This window comes from Ranitomeya imitator, chromosome 1 (genome assembly GCF_032444005.1).
Source record: "Ranitomeya imitator isolate aRanImi1 chromosome 1, aRanImi1.pri, whole genome shotgun sequence".
In the NCBI taxonomy this organism is placed as follows: Eukaryota; Metazoa; Chordata; class Amphibia; order Anura; family Dendrobatidae; genus Ranitomeya; species Ranitomeya imitator.
Window position 1 is genome coordinate 87186683 of NC_091282.1, and position 19387 is coordinate 87206069.

General features: G+C 43.4%; 1 protein-coding gene across 1 annotated transcript in view; it reads left to right on the forward strand.

The window, feature by feature from the left end:
* HCN1 (hyperpolarization activated cyclic nucleotide gated potassium channel 1) overlaps positions 1-19387 on the forward strand; it is a 539017-nt gene that overhangs the window by 447045 nt on the left and 72585 nt on the right. The window contains exon 5 of the mRNA XM_069748639.1: positions 9991-10137. Coding sequence (XP_069604740.1) covers positions 9991-10137 — 147 coding nt within the window. The remainder of the gene's footprint in view (positions 1-9990; positions 10138-19387) is intronic.

Here is a 19387-nt window from a genome sequence, read left to right on the forward strand (position 1 = left end):
GATAGGAAGAAAAAAAGGGAGGAGTTACTATATCTTAATTACCAGAGTCACCAAACTCCCCGAGTTCAAGTGTACCGATGCCAGTACGCCATTTATTGTCACGTGACATGACTGCGACCCCTTACCAGGCTGATAGTCAACACCCTAGGCTGCAATCCATCTGCTTGGAGGACATAGGACAACTGGGGGTTATGTGTCAAGGACTGTGGCATCTACAGCAGGCCAGGTCTTTATCAGCAACCCATCAGCCATCCCTTGGGACCTCGGACTCCCCCAGTGGTGGCTGTACCACCCCTCTTAGATTCTCACTCATTTGGGGTACCCCAGTACAGGGATGCAACAATGCCCGGCTTCCTTAGGGACCTCTTGACCACCTGGTACCTTTTCACTAGAAAAGAGAAGAATATGTACCATCTCCAGAATGAGTTAAAGGATTTCTTTATTTAGCAAATGCTAAAATAACTTGGCACTAGGCATAGTAACACAGAAAAAAGAGCTACGCATTTCAACCACAACTGCGTTCTTTATGTGAGCTAGTATCTCCACAGGCTCATGCAGATTAAATATACATTATTAAGGGAACCAATTACAAAAGGTATACACAATCAAATGATTAAAAAATAAAAGGTCCTTAAACATACGGTGAGTGGAGTTCCCTTCACCTGAAGGATTCAAGTTTGCGAGCTGACCTCTCTCCCCTTTGATTATATACCTTTCCACTAGCCAACCAGGTTGTCCACATTTAGGGGGGTCTCCCTGGGCAACCCAGGTCTGCACCTACCTATTAAGGGAGTTAACAAATTTGTCCATGACAACCCGCTCGACCATCTGGGCTGGAGTGGAGGACTCCCGCTGCAACCACTTCTGTACAAGGTGCAGTATGTCGAACATTTGGGACCGAGGGGGTTTGTCACCATGATACATAATATTTCTTGATGATACTAGACATATAAAAACAAACAATAGATTGATCTCTCAACAGGGAAAAGATTGCGTGAGGCGGGAGTTAAAAATATGATGCAGGAATTTGAATAGATAATGAGCAGCAAAAGAATTTTACAGTTGTCCACTGTGCATGTAAAAAAGTACAAAATCAGTGCAAAATGTATAATAAAAAAAATCAATATTGGAATATAGAATCATTATTATGAAGTGTAGACCCAGGGTGGACACTGACAAAGTAGCAGGCAAATGTGGTTACATAAAAATTTTTGGTATAATAATATTCATATGTATGTAGGAATACACATATATGTCAGGGTCCACAATGGAAATACACATTGCACAGGTATGAACAATAAGGAAAAAGCACCAAGTACCTTAAGCTAGTAGCAATAAATTATAAAGTGACATGTGCTAAGTAGTATTGCAAAGGTAAGGTGCCAGGTAAAGTGGTATGTGCTGAATAAAGTTGCAGGATTAAAGTGCCAGTTGATGCTGTGTGCTACTAACCCACACTCTCCGCCATGCCCAATGGGTGTTTCGCTGCAGCTTTTATGTTTTCTCTATTTAATGGTCACACGATAACTATAATTTTTGAAGTTTGTGATAATACATAATACGCCCAGTGGTGAACCCTTTGTGCTCTGACCGACATAGTCACTCCCCATGTGTGCCAAAATTTCAGTTTTTAATTTGGCATACTCCTGTGCATCCTGTAATGCCAGGTCAAAATATAATAAGCCTTTTGAGGCCCACTAGTTATATAGGGGGCCAGCACCTCCACCCACTGCTCTTTCAGTAGCTTCCCAGTTGCCACCCCTTCAAAAACAGTCAATGATGCCTTCAGATTGTCACCTGGGGTAATCTTTTGCATGACTCGTCTTACCACTTTCCGGACATACGAGACATCAACTGGACTTGGGGGAAGGGCTTCTGGCCTCCCACGAATGGCCTCTTCCAGGATTTCCATCTGCCATGCAAGCACCTCCAGTTGCTGTTGCTGCTGGGGTCGCTGCTGCACCAACAGTTTGTTTTTTTGTTGTGCCAGCTGCTGCTGTTGATTTACTTGCTGGTGTTGATGCTGCTGCTACTGTGGTCGGACCTAGACCAGGTGCTTGATAAGTTCCTAGATGCTGCCTGTGTTCCTAGAACGTTGCCTGCATTCGAACACCACCTGTGGTAGATCGGCTCACTCAGCTGTACAAGGAGGTAGACATGGGAACACTTTCTCTTTAATTCCTTTACTTGTTTATTATGTACATTTGGCATAAACCATGGTGAAGAAAAAATAAACACATCCCTTTGGGCAAAACAGGAAACCAAAACAAAGTGGTATATCACAGTCCATATGTCTGCAGGGATCCGATCCCTCAAGAAAGGCAAAACCACATGGTTCAGTTTAGCACCAGCATGAGCACCTCTCTGGAGTTAGCCTCTCCAGACACACTCAACACTGAATGCCTCAGAAAGCCGACTATTTAAATCCCAGACCACATGCTGGGGTGGAGGCATGGTGAACAACCTCCCACCTGCTCTATGGCTGTTCACAAAAACCTAGCCCTTTTAAAAATGTCTGCTTAACCCCTCTCAACACTTAGTATGCTGGAACAAAACTTCTGGGTTTCACATCACTGAAGCTAATAGCCTCAGGAAAACGTACTGTATCTCCCCTCCAATACTTTGCCACTGACTCACAATGTATTAAAATGTTTCTTATATTCACTTGTCAGATTGATTTATGCAAAGTTTGCTAAACTGACAATTACTTTTTAAGGAAATGGCTACGCTACTCTCATTTTGAACTTGGTGATTGCATGTAAAGAGATGACTACTTTTATATAGAATATATTGTGTAGAGTTAGTACAATAATAAGTTTCTTTTGCCGCAAAGTCTTTCAGAGATGAATCTGAGTTAAAAAATGGGAACACAATAATCACACTTCTCAGAACAATTGGCAGAAAAATGTGTGTACTACAAAGAAGCGGTCATTGATTCTGGAGAACAACAGATTATTATGGCTGCTGACAATCAACTTTTCTTTATAAACTCAGCAGCAGTGCAAGGAATCGGAATGGGGACAAGTGAGAACAAGCCGAATACAGAAAATGTGTCAGACTGTAAAAAGGTGGCACAAAAAATGGAGAAACAACAGATACACAGAAGTGCCAAAACTGGAATTGTCACAACTCTCCGGAGACATAAAATCAGAATGTACTATCAGTGGTTATCTATAGGTCTGTGGGTAACCTACTAAATTATATTCTCCTCTAATCCAGTATTATGTCAGAATGAGAACTACTGACAATGGAAGCCAAATCTGGTTTTATCTTCACTCGTCACAGTATTCCCTATATTTGTCAATGCCTATGATCCATTTAAGGCAAAAGTTTGAGTGGGGAGAAATAGGCATTCTTTGAGTCAAAGGGTGCTTTCACATTGCATTTAAATGCATGCTCGGTAGCCCCATTGAGGCATACATCCAAACCCCCTTGAACAACGGAATTCGGGTGTATGTGGCATCTGGGCCATAGACTAAAATGGCGCCCTCAGAGCGAACATGCTCTCTGCCGTGTATAATTTTCAGGCATGTGCACCTACTGGAGACTGACACAATACTGGGGCCGTATACTATAATGGTGCTGGCAGAGCAAACATGGGCTCTGTCGTTCATCATTTTCGGGGCGTGTACGGTTACTGAAGGCAAACATTCAGACGTAGTAGACTGCACCCGAGTGTCGGTCTCCAGTAGGTGCACATGCCTTCTGTAACCGTACATGCCCCGAAAATGATGAACGACAGAGACCATGTTTGCTCTGCCAGCACCATTATAGTATACAGCCCCAATGGTGCATACGCCCAAATTCCGTTGTGTGGGGGATTCATATGTATGCCCCAACAGGGCCACTGAGTGTGTAACTAAACGTAGTGTGAAAGCACCCTAATAAGGCTAGGGTCACATTGCGTTAGTGCAATCCGTTTAGCGCTAGCGGGTTGCGCTAACGCAATGTTTTTAATGGGGCCGCGTCCCAGGGTCGCGGGAACGGACCGCGGGTGCGCCTCGGACGCTGCAAGCAGCGTCCGCGGCGCGCCAGGAAACACCGGCGCGTTGCTAGCGCGTGCCGAACATGGCAGGCGCTAGTGCTGCGCGTTCCCATTGCCGTGAATGGGCGCGCTAACGGACGCGTTGCACGGCGTTAATTTCGCCGTGCAACGCTGTCCGTTAGCGCTTTCCCATTAACGCAATGGGAACCCAGCCTTATTAGCCAGCTGTTTCCAAACGAATCCCCCTCATCACCCAATTGCTTAGTTCTGTCATTTTCCTCTTTAAAGTGGTGCTTATTGTTTAAAGTTGTCACCTTTCACAGACTTGCGCCACTGAAAGTGAAGAGGGATCAAGACTAGCACAAAAAGGTCAGTCTTGAGTAGCCCATTTGCGCCTAGTGTAATAGTACTTAATATTTCCCTGTGTCCTGTGGACAAAAATAGATAACATTGTTACCTAGTGATGTAAGGTAGCTCATATCTTATGGCGTCAGTGGTTTGGACTGCTGCTTTTCTCTTCTCGAATATTTTATACTGCAACTCTGTCTGTTCTGATTGGCTTCTGTGTATGAGCACAAGCTCATCATGAATGCAAGGCTGGTTTCCATAACAAACTACAAGTAATTTAACACCATTGAGTTACATAAATATTATTATATATTTTTGTCTCCTATGCTCTATTGAGGCAAATGCATAATTAAGGAGCCATCCTGCACCCGGAAGATCCACAGCCTGTAGCTGTCCATCTGTTGTTTGCATCTATAGGTCACGTAACCTATTACCGAGCTGCCATAAAACTACTGTCTAGAAACTGAGAGTGACCTGAAAACTAATCAGCTAAAGGATTCCAAGAGGAGAACCTCAGAACAGCAGTTTTCTAATCGTTATTTTCATGAAAAATGTAATATTCCCATGTAGTCTGCAGCCTGGTATTTCATGGCAGTGATTACAGTGTGGTAGACAGCTATCCATGTGCGATAATATAGGAGTTTCACTCACTTCCCAGCGTGAGTGACAGCTTTTCAGTATTTTGGGGTGACAGTATGAATATGATTTGTTGTATAAAGCTTATTTGTTCTCGGCTGCTACACGCCAAGTAAATTGCCTTGTGTCGGATTTGATAAGTCATACTATTCATTTAATTTCTCCTTCTTGTTTCTTCACTCAATATTCATAGAACGTCAGATGCGTCAAGATTACATCTATTATGTAATTAATATTTCAATGGCAATTTGTACCAAAATTTCTATTATTTTATGTTTTTTGTTTTTCTATCATGTTTGACAGATGATAGAATTCCATTTTCGCAATTGTCTGACTTTAGCTAATGTGTTTAATCATAATTATGGTTGTTGTACCACAAAGAAGATTTGTTTTCTTTTGCGCTAAGATATATAGGCGGAATGGAGTTATTGAGTTTTAACTTCCCCTTTATGACTTCTAAACAGCAGGGGCTTCTGTTCTCCTTGACTCAGCCCATCCATCAATTACTTGATCAGCCATACTGCTAACCCCTTCACCACCCAAGCCTTCACCTTCATGATCAGGCCAAATTTTACAATTCTGATCAGTGTCATTTTATGCGGTAATAACTCTGGAACACTTCAACATATTCTACTGATTCTGAGATTGTTTTATCTTGGCATATTGTACTTCACAATAGTGGTGACATTTGTTTGATATTACTTTTTTTTTTATTTGTGAAAAAAATGAAATTTTTCCAAAATTTTGAAAATTACACCCTTAAACCAGAGAGTTATGTCACACAAAATAGTTAATAAATAACATTTCTCTCATGTCTACTTTACATCAACACAGTTTTTTAAACATATTTTTTTTGCTCGGAAGTTATAGAGGTTAAAAGTTGACAAGGAATTTTTCACAAATCCATTGTTTTTATGGACCACATCACATTTGAAGTGACTTTGAGGAGTCTATATGACAGAAAATACACAAAATTGACACATTATAAAAACTGCACCCCTCAAGGTGCTCAAGACCCCATTCAAGAAGTTTAGTAACCCTTCAGGTGCTGCACAAGAACTGAAGCAATGTGGAGGAAAAAAATGAGCATTTAACTTTTTTCAGAACATTTTTACTTTAGACCGAATATTTTTTTTATTTTCACAAGGGTAACAGGAGAAAATGGATCCTATTTAACTTTTTGAATGCAAAATTTGCTGGAATCATTAGAGGACACCATGCCGCATTTGGAGAGCGCCTAATGTGCCTAAACAGTGAAAAAAAAACCACAAGTGACACCATTTTGGAAACTAGACCACTCAAAGAATGTATCTAGATGTGTACAGAGTACCTTGAACCTCCAGGTGCTTCAGAAAAAAATATAATGTTGCACTGTGAATAAAATTCACATTTTTTCCACAAAAATTTTCTTTTCACCCCATTTTTTTTATTGTCACAGAAGTAACATGAGAAAATGGATCCCAAAACATATTGTGCAAATTCTTCTGAGTACGCTGAAGAAAACTACTGTTTGGGCGCATGGCAGGGCTCATAAGAGAAGGAGTACCTTTTAACTTATTGCACTCAAAATTGTCTGGAATCATTGGCGGACACCAAGTCACATTTGGAGAGTCCCTGATGTGACTAAACAGTGGAAACCCCACACAAGTAACCAGTGACCCCTCAAAGAATGTATCTAGATGTGTGGTGAGCACCTTGAAGTTTGTAACGCAGAGCTGTGAAAATAAGAAAATCAGATTTTTCCCACAAAAATGTTATTTTAGTCCCAAATATTTTATTTTCACAGGGGAAACAGGAAAAAATGGACCCCAAAATATGTTGTGCAATTTTCTGCGAAGTACACCAATACTCTTTAGGGAAACTACTTTTGAGGCACAATGCAAAGCTCAGAAAGGAAGAAGCACCATATTGGAGTTTATTGTGCTAGAATGGTTTGAGGGGCCCATTGGCAGAGCCTCTGACATGCCAGAACAGCAGAAATCCCCATAAGTGGCCCCATTTTACAAACTAGACACCCCAGTTAATTAATCTAGGGGTAGAGTGATCATATTGACACCACTTGTGCCTCACAGAAGTTTATACCATTGTGCGGTATAAATTGAATAATTACATTTTTCCAAGGGCTAATAAAAAAAATGGACTTTACAGTTTGTTGTAAACATTTCTCCTACATATTATAGGGAAATACGGGAAGGAGTGCCATATTATAGTGCAGATGTTACTGTTATGGTTTGCGGCTGCCATGACACATAAGGATGACTTCTAAGGCTGGTTTCACACTTGCGTTTTTGTCTGCTGTGTTTTTTTTCAAAAAAACGCATGCGTTTTTTTTTCCTATATTTAACATTGAAAACGCATGCGTTTTTTTGTGTATGCGTTTGGTCGCGTTTTGCAACACATGCGTTTTTTTACTGCATGCGGTTTTTTTCTAAAATGCTACTTGTAGTATTTTTAGAAGCGTTTTTTGGACCAAAAAAAAACGCATGCGTTTTCATGCGTTTTTTTTGTGTCAAAAAATGCATTGGAGTCAATGGGGACGCATGCATTTTTTGGTGCATGCGTTTTTTGCGTTAAAAAACGCATGCGTTTTTTTATTAAAAACACTTAAAACACACTAATATGCCACCACCCAACGTAAAGGTGATAAAGGGATCCTAACCCTACCCCTAACCCTAACCCTACCCCTAACCCTAAGGGATCCTAACCCTACCCCTAACCCTACCCCTAACCCTAACCCCTTTATGGTTAGGGGTAGGGTTAGGGTTAGGGGTAGGGGTAGGGTTAGGATCCCTTAGGGTTAGGGTTAGGGGTAGGGTTAGGGGTAGGGTTAGGGGTAGGGTTAGGATCCCTTAGGGTTAGGGGTAGGGTTAGGGGTAGGGTTAGGATCCCTTAGGGTTAGGGGTAGGGTTAGGGTTAGGGTTAGGGGTAGGGTTAGGATCCCTTAGGGTTAGGGTTAGGGGTAGGGTTAGGGTTAGGGGTAGGGTTAGGGTTAGGGGTAGGGTTAGGGTTAGGATCTCTTTAGGGTTAGGGTTATGATCCCTACCCCTAACCCTACCCCTACCCCTAACCCTAACTATTTCTGTTTATAGTGGGTTTTTTACTTTTTTTTAATGATTGGCAGCTGTCACACATTTCTCAGCATGCGTTTAAAAAACGCAAACGCATGAAAAAACGCATGTAAACGCGGTAAAACGCCGCGTTTTTTACACCACATGCAAAAACGCATGCGTCAAAAAAACGCAGCGTTTGCATGCGTTTACATGCGTTTTTTCACCATGCGTTTTTTTGCGTTTTTTACCGCAAAAACGCACCCAAAAAAACGCAAATGTGAAACCAGCCTAAGGTGCCAGAACCCACCATGCGTGACTCAATTTTACAACCTACACCTCTCAATAAATTCATATAGGGGTGCAGTGATCATATTGACACCACAGATGTGTCACAGAATTTTATATCATTGGGCAGTGAAGAAAAAATAATTACATTTTTACTGCCAAAATGTTATATTAGCCCCGGGTTTTCAAAAAGTAAAATGGGTTAAAATAGACTAAAATTTGTCACACTATTTCTGCTGAATGTAGGAATGCCCCATACGTGGCTGTACAGTACTGTTTAACCATACGGCGAGACTCAAGAAGAACGGAGTGCAGATTTTCTTTGAATAGCTTGTGGACTCCATATAAAGAGCTCCTAAGTGCTAGAAGAACAGAATCTTCCCTCAAGTAACCCCATTTTGAGAATTATAACCCTTTGGGAATTTATCTACAGGTGTAGTGATGATTTTGACTCTCTGGGTGTTTTCCAGAAACAAGCAGCAGTGGATGTTGCTGAGTGAAAATTGCAAACTGCCATAGTGGTGCCCATAACTTTTTAATGTTTTCATTGATGGAGCTATGTGAGACTTGGTTTAATTGTGTGGCATTCTGTAGTTTATATTACTACCATTTTGGAGTACATATGAAGCTTTGATTCCTTTTTCGTCAATTACGTTTAGATGACCAAAAAACTCCAGTTTTCAGGTTTTTTTTTTCTTTAGCGCGTTTACCATATGAGTTGATTTTATATTTTCATAAATTGAACTTTACCAGATGCGACAATAAAATATGTTTTTTTATTTTAGTTTTAAATTGGGAAAAGGGCATGATTCAAACTTTGTTTTTTTAATATTTGAATTTTTTTTATTAACTTACACTTATTTTTGACAGTTATTTGGTCTCCCTAATGGATTTCAACATGTGATTATTTGATCGCTTGTACTATTTACTGAACTTCACTATTGCAATAAATAATAAAAAATTACGATCTCCTATGATGACCAGACAGATCTGCAAGTACAAAGATAGAGGTGACCTGGGCCTTCATTAGGATGCACACTTCCATCGGAATCATTTAAACTTCACTGTCAGAGATTGATAGCAGCATCTAAATGGTTAACAGCAGCAATCGGCACTAGCTGTTAGAGTCAGGTGCTGGCTGTATAACACATCTGGCACCTGCCGTGTGTGAAGTCGGTTCATCTACTGAGCCTGTCCCTACATCTGCACCTCAAAAAATGTTGAATCTGATCATCTCACACCATACATCTCTGGATTAGTGATGAGCGAGTGTGCTCGGTACTCGAGATTCCGAGCATGCTTGGGTGATTTCTAAGTATTTTGGGTGTGCTCGGAGATTTAGTTTGTGTCTTCACAGCTGCATGATTTGCAGCTGCTAGAGAGCCTCAACATGTGGGGATTGCCTGCTTGTTAGGAAATCCCCACATGTATTCAGGCTGTCTAGCAGCCACAAATCATGCAGCTGCGGCGACACAAACTAAATCTCCGAGCACGCCCAAAATACTCGGAGAACACCCGAGCATGCTCGGAAATCTCGAGTAACGAGCATACTCGCTCATCACTACTCTGGATATGTTGAGAAAAAAGTTTTCCTCTGTTATATCGTAAATTCTAAAGTTTGAACTTGTCGATAATATTAAAATGTATTTACTGTAATTAATTGACCTTTGTGATGTGTTTTTACAGTACAAGCAAGTGGAACAGTACATGTCATTTCATAAACTGCCTTCTGACATGAGACAGAAGATACATGATTATTATGAGCACCGGTACCAAGGAAAGATCTTCGATGAGGACAATATTCTCAGTGAGCTGAATGATCCTCTAAGGGAGGTAAGTGCACAGTAATACATTCATTGATAAGATGTTGTGAGAAAGGTTGGCTTTACACTGGCTGAATATTGGGAATGAGTGGTCCTTGTAACGCTAGTTTCACGATAATTATGCAGTGTAAACTGTCATGATCCCAATGGCAGGGGATCACAAAAGGACAAGCACAAAAAACAAAACAAGCTCTAGGGTGATGGAAACTGAGCTGACCGCGATCCTGAACCTAAACACACAACTAGCTGTAGCCGGGGAACGTGCCTACGATGATCCTAGACGTCTCGCTCCAGCCGAAGGACTAACTTCCCCTATTAGAAGAAACACAGACCTCTCTTGCCTCCAGAGAACACCCCACAGAAATAGCAGCCCCCCACATGTAATGACGGTGAAATGAGAGGAAGGCACATACGTAGTTATGAAAACAGATTCAGCAAAATGAGGCCCGCTAAAGCTAGATAGCAGAGGATACAAAAGTGAACTGCGCGGTCAGCGAAAAACCCTACAAAAAACCATCCTGAAATTACTTGAACTCATGTGCCAACTCATGGAACATGAGGAGTAATATCAGCCCACTAGAGCAACCAGCAAAAAGGAATAACATATCTGCAAGCTGGACTAAGACAAAAATTAAGCAGCAAAACGTGGAACAGGAAAATCAAAAACTTAGCTTGTCCTGAAGATTTACAGAAGCGGGAAGCAGAGGTAAAAAGACACACTGATTACATTGATAGCCGGCGAGGAAATGACAAGAAAGCCAGGTTAAATAGGAAACTCCCATATCCTGATAGAACAGGTGGACACCAGAGACCGCAGAAAACACCAGTCACCCAGTACCATCAGTAACCACCAGAGGGAGCCCAAAAACAGAATCCACAACAGTACCCCCCCTTGAGGAGGGGTCACCGAACCCTCACGAGAACCACCAGGGCGACCAGGATGAGCCCTATGAAATGCACGAACCAAATCAGCAGCATGAACATCAGAGGCAACCACCCAAGAATTATCCTCCTGACCATAACCCTTCCACTTGACCAAATATTGGAGTTTCCGTCTGGAAACACGAGAATCCAAGATCTTCTCCACAACATACTCCAATTCTCCCTCCACCAGCACCGGAGCAGGAGGCTCAAGCGAAGGAACAACAGGTACCTCATACCTCCGCAACAACGACCGATGGAACACATTATGAATAGCAAACGATGCCGGGAGATCCAAACGAAACGACACAGGGTTAAGAATTTCCAAGATCCTATAGGGACCGATGAACCGAGGCTTGAACTTAGGAGAAGGGACCTTCATAGGAACAAAACGAGAAGACAACCACACCAAGTCCCCAACACGAAGTCGAGGACCCACACGGCGACGGCGATTAGCAAACTGCTGAGCCCTCTCCTGGGACAACTTCAAATTGTCCACCACATGACTCCAAATCTGATGCAACCTATCCACCACCATGTCCACTCCAGGACAATCAGAAGGCTCCACCTGACCAGAGGAAAAACGAGGATGAAACCCCGAATTACAAAAGAAAGGAGAAACCAAGGTAGCAGAACTAGCCCGATTATTAAGGGCAAATTCGGCAAGCGGCAAAAAGGTAACCCAGTCATCTTGATCAGCAGAAACAAAACACCTTAAATAAGTTTCCAAGGTCTGATTAGTTTGTTCCGTCTGGCCATTCGTCTGAGGATGGAATGCAGACGAAAAGGACAAATCAATGCCCATCTTAGCACAGAACGTACGCCAAAATCTAGACACAAACTGGGATCCCCTGTCAGAAACGATGTTCTCCGGAATCCCATGCAAACGAACCACGTTCTGAAAAAACAGAGGGACCAACTCAGAGGAGGAAGGTAACTTAGGCAAGGGTACCAGATGAACCATCTTAGAAAAGCGGTCACACACAACCCAGATGACGGACATTTTTTGAGAGACAGGGAGATCCGAAATAAAGTCCATGGAAATGTGCGTCCAAGGCCTCTTCGGGATAGGCAAAGGTGACAACAATCCACTGGCCCGAGAACAGCAAGGCTTAGCCCGAGCGCAAACTTCACAAGACTGCACAAAAGAACGCACATCCCTCGACAAGGAAGGCCACCAAAAAGACCTGGCCACCAAGTCTCTAGTACCAAATATTCCAGGATGACCTGCCAACGCAGAAGAATGGACCTCGGAGATGACTCTACTGGTCCAATTATCCGGAACAAACAGTCTTTCAGGCGGACAACGATCAGGTTTATCCGCCTGAAACTCCTGCAAAGCACGTCGCAAGTCTGGGGAGACAGCCGACAAAATCACCCCATCCCTAAGGATACCAGTGGGCTCAGAATTTCCAGGGGAGTCAGGCACAAAACTCCTAGAAAGAGCATCCGCCTTCACATTCTTTGAACCTGGCAGGTATGAAACCACAAAATCGAAACGGGAGAAAAACAGTGACCAACGAGCCTGTCTAGGATTCAGACGCTTGGCAGACTCAAGGTAAATCAGATTTTTGTGATCAGTCAAGACCACCACACGATGTCTAGCACCCTCAAGCCAATGACGCCACTCCTCAAATGCCCACTTCATGGCCAAAAGCTCCCGATTACCAACATCATAATTCCGCTCAGTGGGCGAAAACTTTCTAGAAAAGAACGCACATGGCTTCATCACTGAGCAATCGGAGCTTCTCTGCGACAAAACAGCCCCCGCTCCAATCTCGGAAGCATCAACCTCAACCTGAAAAGGAAGCGAAACATCTGGCTGACGCAACACAGGAGCAGAAGAAAACCGGCGCTTTAGTTCCTGAAAGGCCTCCACAGCCGCAGGAGACCAATCAGCAACATCAGCACCCTTCTTAGTCAAATCTGTCAAAGGCTTAACAACACTAGAAAAATTAGTTATGAAACGACGATAAAAATTAGCAAAGCCCAAGAACTTCTGTAGACTCTTAAGAGATGTAGGCTGTGTCCAGTCACAAATAGCCTGAACCTTGACGGGATCCATCTCAATAGTAGAAGGGGAAAAAATATACCCCAAAAAAGAAATCTTCTGGACTCCAAAGAGACACTTTGAACCTTTTACAAACAAAGAATTGGCCCGCAGGACCTGAAACACCTTCCTGACCTGCTGAACATGGGACTCCCAGTCATCAGAAAAAACCAAAACATCATCCAAATACACAATCATAAATTTATCCAGATATTCACGGAAAATATCGTGCATAAAGGACTGGAAGACAGAAGGAGCATTAGAAAGTCCAAAAGGCATCACCAAATACTCAAAATGGCCCTCAGGCGTATTAAATGCGGTTTTCCACTCATCACCCTGCTTTATCCGCACAAGATTATACGCACCCCGAAGATCAATCTTAGTGAACCATTTAGCCCCCTTAATGCGAGCGAACAAATCAGTCAACAATGGCAAAGGATACTGATATTTGACTGTAATCTTATTCAAAAGATGGTAATCTATACAAGGCCTCAAGGAACCATCTTTTTTGGCCACGAAAAAAAAACCTGCTCCCAAAGGGGACGAAGATGGACGGATACGTCCCTTTTCCAAGGACTCCTTAACATAATCCCGCATAGCAGTATGCTCTGGCACTGACAGATTGAACAAACGTCCTTTAGGAAATTTACTGCCAGGAATCAAATCTATAGCACAATCGCAATCCCTGTGAGGAGGAAGCGAATTGAACTTAGACTCCTCAAAAACATCCCGATAATCAGACAAAAATACAGGAACCTCAGAAGGAGTAGATGAAGCGATAGAAATCGGAGGTGCATCATCATGAACCCCCTGACATCCCCAGCTTAACACAGACATTGTTTTCCAGTCCAAGACTGGGTTATGAGTTTGTAACCATGGCAGACCAAGCACTAAGACATCATGTAAATTATACAGTACCAGGAAGCGAATCACCTCCTGATGAACGGGAGTCATACGCATGGTCACTTGTGTCCAGTACTGAGGTTTGTTCATAGCCAAAGGTGTAGAGTCAATTCCTTTCAAAGGAATAGGGACTTCCAGAGGCTCCAGACTAAACCCACAGCGGTTGGCAAATGACCAATCCATAAGACTCAGGGCAGCGCCTGAATCCACATAGGCATCGACGGAAATGGCTGATAATGAACAAATCAGAGGCACAGACAGAATGAACTTAGACTGTAAAGTACTAATGGCAACAGACTTATCAACCTTTTTTGTGCGTTTAGAGCATGCTGATATAACATGAGCTGAATCACCACAATAAAAACACAACCCATTTTTCCGCCTATAGTTTTGCCGTTCACTTCTGGACTGAATTCTATCACATTGCATTGTCTCAGGTGCCTGTTTAGAAGACACCGCCAAATGGTGCACAGGTTTGCGCTCCCGTAAACGCCGATCAATCTGAATAGCCATAGTCATAGACTCATTCAGACCTGTAGGCGCAGGGAACCCCACCATAACATCTTTAATGGCCTCAGAAAGGCCATCTCTGAATCTTGCAGCCAGGGCGCACTCATTCCACTGAGTAAGCACCGACCATTTCCGAAATTTCTGACAATATATTTCTGCTTCATCTTGCCCCTGAGAGAGAGCCAATAAAGCTTTTTCAGCCTGAATCTCTAGGTTAGGTTCCTCATAGAGCAAACCCAATGCCAGAAAAAACGCATCCACATTGAGCAACGCAGGATCCCCTGGTGCCAATGCAAATGCCCAATTCTGAGGGACACCCCGCAGGAAAGATATAACAATTTTGACTTGCTGAGCAGGGTCTCCAGAGGAGCGAGATTTCAAAGAAAGAAACAACTTGCAATTGTTCCTAAAATTCAGAAAACTAGATCTATCTCCAGAAAAAAACTCTGGGATAGGAATTCTAGGTTCAGACATAGGAGCATGTACAACAAAATCTTGTATATTTTGAACCTTAGCAGCAAGATTATTCAGGCTGGAAGCCAAACTCTGGACGTCCATGATAAACAGCTGAGGTCAGAGCCATTCAAGGATTAAGAGGAGGTAAGACGCAGCCAGGCTGCAATTAATGCTAGGCAGCAAACTCTGAGGGGAAAAAAAAAAAAAAAAAACTTCCTCAGACTACTTTTCCTCCTACTTCAGCCAATACGATACCACTTTGTGGCCGGCTATACTGTCATGATCCCAATGGCAGGGGATCACAAAAGGACAAGCACAAAAAACAAAACAAGATCTAGGGTGATGGAAACTGAGCTGACCGCGATCCTGAACCTAAACACACAACTAGCTGTAGCCGGAGAACGTGCCTACGATGATCCTAGACGTCTCGCTCCAGCCGAAGGACTAACTTCCCCTATTAGAAGAAACACAGACCTCTCTTGCCTCCAGAGAACACCCCACAGAAATAGCAGCCCCCCACATGTAATGACGGTGAAATGAGAGGAAGGCACATACGTAGTTATGAAAACAGATTCAGCAAAATGAGGCCCGCTAAAGCTAGATAGCAGAGGATACAAAAGTGAACTGCGCGGTCAGCGAAAAACCCTACAAAAAACCATCCTGAAATTACTTGAACTCATGTGCCAACTCATGGAACATGAGGAGTAATATCAGCCCACTAGAGCAACCAGCAAAAAGGAATAACATATCTGCAAGCTGGACTAAGACAAAAATTAAGCAGCAAAACGTGGAACAGGAAAATCAAAAACTTAGCTTGTCCTGAAGATTTACAGAAGCGGGAAGCAGAGGTAAAAAGACACACTGATTACATTGATAGCCGGCGAGGAAATGACAAGAAAGCCAGGTTAAATAGGAAACTCCCATATCCTGATAGAACAGGTGGACACCAGAGACCGCAGAAAACACCAGTCACCCAGTACCATCAGTAACCACCAGAGGGAGCCCAAAAACAGAATCCACAACAGTACCCCCCCTTGAGGAGGGGTCACCGAACCCTCACGAGAACCACCAGGGCGACCAGGATGAGCCCTATGAAATGCACGAACCAAATCAGCAGCATGAACATCAGAGGCAACCACCCAAGAATTATCCTCCTGACCATAACCCTTCCACTTGACCAAATATTGGAGTTTCCGTCTGGAAACACGAGAATCCAAGATCTTCTCCACAACATACTCCAATTCTCCCTCCACCAGCACCGGAGCAGGAGGCTCAAGCGAAGGAACAACAGGTACCTCATACCTCCGCAACAACGACCGATGGAACACATTATGAATAGCAAACGATGCCGGGAGATCCAAACGAAACGACACAGGGTTAAGAATTTCCAAGATCCTATAGGGACCGATGAACCGAGGCTTGAACTTAGGAGAAGGGACCTTCATAGGAACAAAACGAGAAGACAACCACACCAAGTCCCCAACACGAAGTCGAGGACCCACACGGCGACGGCGATTAGCAAACTGCTGAGCCCTCTCCTGGGACAACTTCAAATTGTCCACCACATGACTCCAAATCTGATGCAACCTATCCACCACCATGTCCACTCCAGGACAATCAGAAGGCTCCACCTGACCAGAGGAAAAACGAGGATGAAACCCCGAATTACAAAAGAAAGGAGAAACCAAGGTAGCAGAACTAGCCCGATTATTAAGGGCAAATTCGGCAAGCGGCAAAAAGGTAACCCAGTCATCTTGATCAGCAGAAACAAAACACCTTAAATAAGTTTCCAAGGTCTGATTAGTTTGTTCCGTCTGGCCATTCGTCTGAGGATGGAATGCAGACGAAAAGGACAAATCAATGCCCATCTTAGCACAGAACGTACGCCAAAATCTAGACACAAACTGGGATCCCCTGTCAGAAACGATGTTCTCCGGAATCCCATGCAAACGAACCACGTTCTGAAAAAACAGAGGGACCAACTCAGAGGAGGAAGGTAACTTAGGCAAGGGTACCAGATGAACCATCTTAGAAAAGCGGTCACACACAACCCAGATGACGGACATTTTTTGAGAGACAGGGAGATCCGAAATAAAGTCCATGGAAATGTGCGTCCAAGGCCTCTTCGGGATAGGCAAAGGTGACAACAATCCACTGGCCCGAGAACAGCAAGGCTTAGCCCGAGCGCAAACTTCACAAGACTGCACAAAAGAACGCACATCCCTTGACAAGGAAGGCCACCAAAAAGACCTGGCCACCAAGTCTCTAGTACCAAATATTCCAGGATGACCTGCCAACGCAGAAGAATGGACCTCGGAGATGACTCTACTGGTCCAATTATCCGGAACAAACAGTCTTTCAGGCGGACAACGATCAGGTTTATCCGCCTGAAACTCCTGCAAAGCACGTCGCAAGTCTGGGGAGACAGCCGACAAAATCACCCCATCCCTAAGGATACCAGTGGGCTCAGAATTTCCAGGGGAGTCAGGCACAAAACTCCTAGAAAGAGCATCCGCCTTCACATTCTTTGAACCTGGCAGGTATGAAACCACAAAATCGAAACGGGAGAAAAACAGTGACCAACGAGCCTGTCTAGGATTCAGACGCTTGGCAGACTCAAGGTAAATCAGATTTTTGTGATCAGTCAAGACCACCACACGATGTCTAGCACCCTCAAGCCAATGACGCCACTCCTCAAATGCCCACTTCATGGCCAAAAGCTCCCGATTACCAACATCATAATTCCGCTCAGTGGGCGAAAACTTTCTAGAAAAGAACGCACATGGCTTCATCACTGAGCAATCGGAGCTTCTCTGCGACAAAACCGCCCCCGCTCCAATCTCGGAAGCATCAACCTCAACCTGAAAAGGAAGCGAAACATCTGGCTGACGCAACACAGGAGCAGAAGAAAACCGGCGCTTTAGTTCCTGAAAGGCCTCCACAGCGGCAGGAGACCAATCAGCAACATCAGCACCCTTCTTAGTCAAATCTGTCAAAGGCTTAACAACACTAGAAAAATTAGTTATGAAACGACGATAAAAATTAGCAAAGCCCAAGAACTTCTGTAGACTCTTAAGAGATGTAGGCTGCGTCCAGTCACAAATAGCCTGAACCTTGACGGGATCCATCTCAATAGTAGAAGGGGAAAAAATATACCCCAAAAAAGAAATCTTCTGGACTCCAAAGAGACACTTTGAACCTTTTACAAACAAAGAATTGGCCCGCAGGACCTGAAACACCTTCCTGACCTGCTGAACATGGGACTCCCAGTCATCAGAAAAAACCAAAACATCATCCAAATACACAATCATAAATTTATCCAGATATTCACGGAAAATATCGTGCATAAAGGACTGGAAGACAGAAGGAGCATTAGAAAGTCCAAAAGGCATCACCAAATACTCAAAATGGCCCTCAGGCGTATTAAATGCGGTTTTCCACTCATCACCCTGCTTTATCCGCACAAGATTATACGCACCCCGAAGATCAATCTTAGTGAACCATTTAGCCCCCTTAATGCGAGCGAACAAATCAGTCAACAATGGCAAAGGATACTGATATTTGACTGTAATCTTATTCAAAAGATGGTAATCTATACAAGGCCTCAAGGAACCATCTTTTTTGGCCACGAAAAAAAAACCTGCTCCCAAAGGGGACGAAGATGGACGGATACGTCCCTTTTCCAAGGACTCCTTAACATAATCCCGCATAGCAGTATGCTCTGGCACTGACAGATTGAACAAACGTCCTTTAGGAAATTTACTGCCAGGAATCAAATTTATAGCACAATCGCAATCCCTGTGAGGAGGAAGCGAATTGAACTTAGACTCCTCAAAAACATCCCGATAATCAGACAAAAATACAGGAACCTCAGAAGGAGTAGATGAAGCGATAGAAATCGGAGGTGCATCATCATGAACCCCCTGACATCCCCAGCTTAACACAGACATTGTTTTCCAGTCCAAGACTGGGTTATGAGTTTGTAACCATGGCAGACCAAGCACTAAGACATCATGTAAATTATACAGTACCAGGAAGCGAATCACCTCCTGATGAACGGGAGTCATACGCATGGTCACTTGTGTCCAGTACTGAGGTTTGTTCATAGCCAAAGGTGTAGAGTCAATTCCTTTCAAAGGAATAGGGACTTCCAGAGGCTCCAGACTAAACCCACAGCGGTTGGCAAATGACCAATCCATAAGACTCAGGGCAGCGCCTGAATCCACATAGGCATCGACGGAAATGGCTGATAATGAACAAATCAGAGTCACAGACAGAATGAACTTAGACTGTAAAGTACTAATGGCAACAGACTTATCAACCTTTTTTGTGCGTTTAGAGCATGCTGATATAACATGAGCTGAATCACCACAATAAAAACACAACCCATTTTTCCGCCTATAGTTTTGCCGTTCACTTC